This window comes from Populus trichocarpa, chromosome 17 (genome assembly GCF_000002775.5).
Source record: "Populus trichocarpa isolate Nisqually-1 chromosome 17, P.trichocarpa_v4.1, whole genome shotgun sequence".
Lineage (NCBI taxonomy): Eukaryota > Viridiplantae > Streptophyta > Magnoliopsida > Malpighiales > Salicaceae > Populus > Populus trichocarpa.
Window position 1 is genome coordinate 8202313 of NC_037301.2, and position 6503 is coordinate 8208815.

Sequence of the window (6503 nt, forward strand, 5' to 3'; positions counted from 1 at the left end):
GTCTTCTTCTTCGTCAATTAACTCGTCCTCATCTTCATCACAATCTTTTACGTTGATTTCATCGCTATCATCTTCATCGACTTGTGTATGTCCACTGGAGCTCAAAACATCATTCAACTCCTTAGCATCAATATCAACAAAACTTTTCTCGGTAATGCGAAAATTTGAATTTTCTTATAAGTCATTAGAAAAAGTAACTCGATATAGATAATCTAACTCACCAAGTTGAAAAACATCATCTCCCACAGTTAATTTATCGTTGCCATCCTAAACAACCTCAACACAACCCCTAGGTTTGGTTTTCACTACTGATAACCAATCAATTCTTGAACGATCATTTCTAAAGGAATGAATGTATGTGTAACAAACTTGCTAGCATTGCTTGGCGAAAACAAAGATATCGTCGAAGTTGAGAAGTCTAGCTTTTAAATTAATTTCGACCAAACCATGATGAATATCTATTCTAATTCCTCTGTCAATGGTGTTATACCAATAACATTTAAATAAAAAATACTCTATTCTGCTCGCTATGATATTGCAATTCAATGACCTTTTCCAATATCTAATAGTAGTCAACTTCAAACTCATTAGAAACCGATCTCTTAAAATAAACCCTAATCTTATATGTCTTTCTACTTTGTCCATATTCTTCAGTATGAAACATATGTCCTTTGACAAAATACCTTTTGTAGCATTTCACATTTCTTTCAAGACCCAAACTTAGTAAAGACAAAGTAACACTAGCATTCCCTCCAAATTGATAAACCTGGTACATGATGTACAACCATGGACAGTTAACGAGAAATGTGTAATGAAATTAAATATCCCAAGAGATAAGAATAATTAAACAGTACTTACATGTTTTCGAAACCTCAACATGCGCCTTATTTTTAAATTTTCTCTTAAGGTTGAATAAGTACCTACATGGAATTAAATGAATGTTTTGAAATATACAAAGAAAGACAATAAAATTTTAATTACGATGCATATGTAATTCCTAACCTCTTGAATGGATACATCTATCTATATTAGATTAAGCCTCCAACACTTGCCTTAAATGGTAAATTTATGAGTATATATTCTATCAAGTAGAAAAATGATATAGAGAATATCATCTCAAGTTTGCATATTATCAATTTATAGGTAAAATGATTATCTAGTTATTTTTTTTTTATTTTTTAAAATAAAATAAAAAAATAATTAGAAAACTTGAAATGGTAAAAAAACATCAAAATAAATATAAGATTAATTATATAGTTTTTAAAATTTAGTTAGTTAGTTTTGATAAATGAGAGTTCCTGAGTTATAATTAACCCACGTAAAAAAAAAAAAAAAAAAAACCACCGTCAGTAAATATAATAAAAAAAAGGTTTTGAGGTGGGTCCCATAGTCAGTTGCTCGCCTGTAAACCGATAAACATTAGAGACGCAGCATTTAGTCTTGCAGCAAAAATGGAAAGGGGTCCAAAAACGAGTAACAGATTCTACGTTCACGTAATTCAAATTCAAAAGCAGGGGTAATCAAGTAATATCAAGGTATCCGTCAGCTGGTAAACCTAAAACCCACTCTTTTTTCAACCAGAGGAGGAGAAGCAAGGAGAAGGAGAGAAGCAACCTTCCTCGCCATGGCAGAATCAGAGGTGAAATTGCTAAACGGCCCTCATCCTCAGTACTAGCACATGTTAATTTGTTTAATATTTTACTTTAATTTTAAATTTAATTATCTCATTCTTGGTTTTGATTTTAATTGAAAACAAAGAAAAAATAAAAATAAAATAGTCTGGCTGTCTTTGTAGAAACTGGTGGCGTTGAAAAAAGCATATGCAGATATAATATTGAATACAGCAAAAGAGGCAGCAAGCAGAGTAATGGAGTCGGAGCGAAAAGGCCTTCGCTATCACCACGATCTCTGCAGTTCAAAAGACGAGGCGCTTCGATTACTTCTTCGCTTAAAGCAAATGATCGATGCCAAAGTAACCATATTTTTCATCTCATTTCTTGCTCCTGGTGTCGCGCCACCTTTTACTTTACATGAAAGCTTTGATTTTATCATATATTAGAAGGGTTGTAAAGAAATGGTTTTTCATTTTTCCATTTCTCGATAATCATGGGGGCTCATTATATATATATATATATATATATAGAATTTAAAGGTATTTTGATGTGTGGAAGATATTACTTTTGTTTTTTATGCTACTTGCCTGCTCGAGTTCTAATGAGCAGCTCCACTACATTTTGCTCAGAATTTGTTGTGTGGCTCGCCTTGTTACTTGGACAGCTGATACCGAGTGCACCCGTTACTCTTATATATGTTCCCTTTCATCTTGCAAGCATTAATGCATCTGTCTCATTTTTCTTTCTTTGCAGGCAATTGAAGCAGAGATAACATCCGCAAGCCAACAGAGTAAGATTGATGAGCTTGACGCGCAGCTCCAGGAGGCAGAGGGTGTCATAATAGATCTTAGAGCAGAGTTGAGATGGGTACGTGATGAGCTAGAGAAGGTAAGGAACAGCCAAGTCCAACCTTCGAATGGAGAAGCTGTGAAGGAAAATGAATCTTCTCACCAACGTTTAACATCTGAGCCCATTGTACTCTCTCTTTCTAATTTGCCACCTCAAACTGTGGCAACTTCTAATGTAAAGAGTACACTACTGGATCGGAGAAATTTCAACAAGTGCTGCAACACAGTAGATCAGCAATTGAGTGTTTCACCTTTGGAGAACTATTCTTCACGTAATGCAGACTTAGCCTCCATTACTATGGCAAACAAGGAGCCGGAGTTGTATAGAAATGGTTGTACGCAGAGAATTCGTGCATCTGAAGGAAATGCGTTTGCTAGCAAATTGCCTCCTTCAGATGTAGGAGTGGAGCAGCAATCACTCATAAAGAATGAGGTTATTGTCAAAGCAAGTAATGGGGATGAAGGTAAATGTACTGAAACTTCTCCCAAGACTAAGAACGTGGGGAAAATGAACTTTTCAGGGGAAGAAGTAAGAAACCATGTCAAGGTTTGCTCATCAAGACAGAAAAGGGGGAGGTTTGCCAAAGCTAAGCGCAAGTCCTGTCCCATTGTCAGAAAACCTTATCAACCACCTTCTATTGTTTCTCGTCGTAAGACAAACTCAGTAAATGGCACTGTTAAATCTGATCAACATTTGTGTACCTTACCCCCTGTCAAGCCTAGCAATCAGGATATGAAGAAGAATCCCATTGAGCTGGAAGAAGAATTGCTGGAAACAAATGACTGCCTTACTGCTGAAATGATTGTTCCTGAAGGGAAAAGACCAAGAACAGAACGAATTACAACTTCTGGCTCTTCCTCGTCCTCGTCCCCTTCGGTTCAACACTCAGAATTTTGTCAAAAACCTTTTGTTCTCACTCCTTGCAAGAATTACTCGTTTTTGCTCCATGGTAATGTTAAATCTGACGAAGACGAGTCAAAGATAACTGAAAATGTTGTCAAGCTGAAGCCACTACCTAGCTTGGGTCCTGTTTTAACACTAATTAGAGGTGGTTTGGATTCAATATGTGGCTCTACAAATGTTGAAGTGAGTGTAAAGGCACTCTGTGGATCCGTTGAGGACACTGATGCAGACAAGGACATGGACTTTGTAGATGAATTGGCAAAAGAAGAACTCGATTCTAACCAGAGTCCTATAGTTCCAAGTTATGAATCAAATGCTCAGATGATCAATGTACCAATTGTATTTTCTAATTTGAAAGATGCCAAAACATCCGAAGAAATTACTGTTAGTGTACCGCTGGTGCCCTCTGATATAAAAGTTGCCAAATCATCCTTGGAATCTAATTTGTTTCCTAGTCAATCAGACAATAGGCTTCTTAAATACACCTTTCAGAGGAAGCACAAGAAGGAAGCTGTGAGCAGCTCTGATAACAACGCTTCTGGCGAGAAGAACATATTAAAAAGGAAAGCAGAGGAAAAGCCAGAAGATTAACCAGAGCCACATAAATCTAGCTTGATAAATGAGTCATCTAGGGACATTAGCTCAAGCCGCTCGTAAGGTTGGTTTCTCTTAAACATTCTCTGTATCTTCTTAAACATGCCCCACCTGGGATAAGATGTCATGACTCCATTTGTTTTCCGTACTAGGATAACATGCTGCTTGTCTTTCTATGCAAATTCCGTGATTCCAGATTCACGACGATTTCATATCTCAGCCAATGGGAATTGAAAGCATGTAAATTTTAGTGAATGATCTTAGTTATGTGCAGGGAAATTGAAATATGATGGGACTAATTTCTACTAATGTTTATGGCTGAGGACACTGCATATACATGTTTTGCCTAAATGATATTGGCCTGAAAATGGTTGGTTTTTTTCTATGGTCCCAAAATAATAAATTCAAGACCAATACCTGATCATATGAGTAATTAGGGCAGGGTGGAAGAAAAGAAACAAAGTTATGTAGGAGTTTTCTCATGCTGATCATATTCGAAATTGACTTGCATGGTATTGTCCATAAGTGGTGGAATAACAATAAACTTGCTAAAGAGAACTCTCGCTCTATTAAGAATAGCTGCGTTGCTGGAAGTGCACTCTGATTTATGCCGATATTCATACGTCTCTTTCAGGGTTCCAAATAAGCTTCTGCTTTCATGTTGAGTCAATATTAGAATATGCAGCTGGTTTCTTTTTCTGGGAAATGTTGGTGGTAATGAAACTAACTCTTCCTCGAGCTCAGCCAGGAGAAGGATGTGGCTCTGAATTCAAATGTCTTGTGCCATTCTTTGGTGATTATTGAGAGAATACTTTTTCAAGAAACCATAAAAAAGGGCTCCTTTCATCGCATGAGATGTGGAGATTACCAATCAGCTACTTGTTTACCACTGTTGCAATTTTTTACTATTAAAATAATATTTATTTTAAATAATTTTTTATATCACCACATTAAAATAATTTGAAAACACTAAAACATTTTAGCCATATGATTTAAAAATATTAAAAAAATATTAATTTAAAATAAAAAAATTTCAAATTATTTCAAAATTACTTCTAAAATATAAAAACAGAACTGTCTCAATTTTCAAACCTAACAGCCTTTTTCATCACTATATACGAAATGGTCTGGAAATCTGTTGCGTTGAATGCATCATTAGTCATTAATTTCTTATGTGTCATCATAGACCGATAATTTTTGCTTATTTAAAAGTGTGAAAACAGTTTTTTTAAAAATAATTTTTATTTGAAAATATATTAAAATAATATTTTTTTTTATTTTTAAAAAATTATTTTTAATATCAATCTATTAAAATTATATAAAAAACAAAAACAAATATTAATTTTAAAAAAAATTTAAATATTTTTAATTTTTTTTTGAAAACACCTTCTTTAAGAGTGAATAACACGTGTAACAGAAGTTTGAGACTGAATATAGATAGAGAACCATAGAACAGAAATTGAAAGTGAAGGTCGACCATAAAACAAGAGAAGATTATTCTCAGCTCCATCAATTTGATATGCAGTCATTCCACATCTTTTCGTTCTTCTGGTCAGTCAATTTCACAAGAAAATCCCTCCCTCCCTCCCTCTCTCTCTAAAACTGGGTTTATACTATTAGGAATGAATTTCGTTAATTTATTATTAAAAAAACCAAGAGTGCTTAGTTAAATACCGTGAACCAAGATTTATTAAAAAAAATTTATATTATTTTAAAGTATTTTAATATCTTGTATTATATTAGTAAACTATCAAAATTGAACTAAATTGATGTAATTTTTCTATTCTTTCCTGTACAATCCACTCACTGTCTACTGTTGAAATTACCTCTTTACTTCCTTTATTCACGGCTAGCTATTTTCTTTATTTATTTTTATGGGTATTTTTTTTCTTACAACTATGAAGAATCATTCATTCGGATTGAAATCCTGAAGAAGAATCAGAACAAGGGAAACTACGAATTCGGGTTGAGGTTTACAGATCATTGTGATGTCAAAATAGTACACAGCACCTTCAATGGCTGGTGCCCCTTGTAGTCAAGACATACAGATCTCTTGCAGGTGTTGCTGTCATGTCCTAAAATCCAACTAAGTGTGTGGTTAGTTAGCTTCATCAACCTCCCTAACCTTTCTTAAGCTCAAAGGTGTTTAATTTGACCACACCAAACTACACTCACATCAACTCTTTGCCAACTGAAGAAACCATAATTACGAGGAAAGAACATCTTCTTAATATAATATTACCAACTTATTAAGAAATTTCCGAGCAAAATATCACAAGAAGATGTGACAGAGACTATGGTTGGTTTCAAATGAAATGAAAACTTGTTAAATATTTAAGAAATGTTTATATGTTAAGTGAGGGCAATCTTCATTTTATAAAATATAACTGATAAATATACCTTATTTATTTTTAAATTTTTTTGTTAAGTGGAAGTCTTGAGATTATCTTATAAAATATAATTGATAAATATATAGAAAATTGAGGAGGCAAGCCAGTCTATGAGTTGGGACGATTTTGGTGCGGACTCTTTCACAAGATAAGT

General features: G+C 34.1%; 1 protein-coding gene across 3 annotated transcripts; it reads left to right on the forward strand.

Annotated features, from left to right (window-relative positions):
• The first annotated feature begins 1414 nt into the window (after positions 1 to 1414).
• LOC18108787 (uncharacterized) lies at positions 1415 to 4830 on the forward strand. Of its 3 annotated transcripts, XR_002978574.2 has the most exons (4): positions 1440 to 1639; positions 1796 to 1972; positions 2367 to 4023; positions 4594 to 4830. XR_002978574.2 is itself a non-coding variant. In XM_024588286.2 (3 exons), the coding sequence occupies exons 1-3, from the start codon at positions 1625 to 1627 to the stop codon at positions 3954 to 3956; spliced, it is 1782 nt and encodes a 593-aa protein (XP_024444054.2). In that variant the 5' UTR covers positions 1415 to 1624; the 3' UTR covers positions 3957 to 4268. The 3 variants fall into 3 exon arrangements, 2 of the variants coding, with proteins under 2 accessions (XP_024444054.2, XP_024444055.2); XM_024588286.2 differs by lacking the exon at positions 4594 to 4830 and having other exon boundaries at positions 1415 to 1639; positions 2367 to 4268; XM_024588287.2 differs by lacking the exon at positions 4594 to 4830 and having other exon boundaries at positions 1779 to 1972; positions 2367 to 4268.
• The last annotated feature ends 1673 nt before the right edge of the window (positions 4831 to 6503 follow it).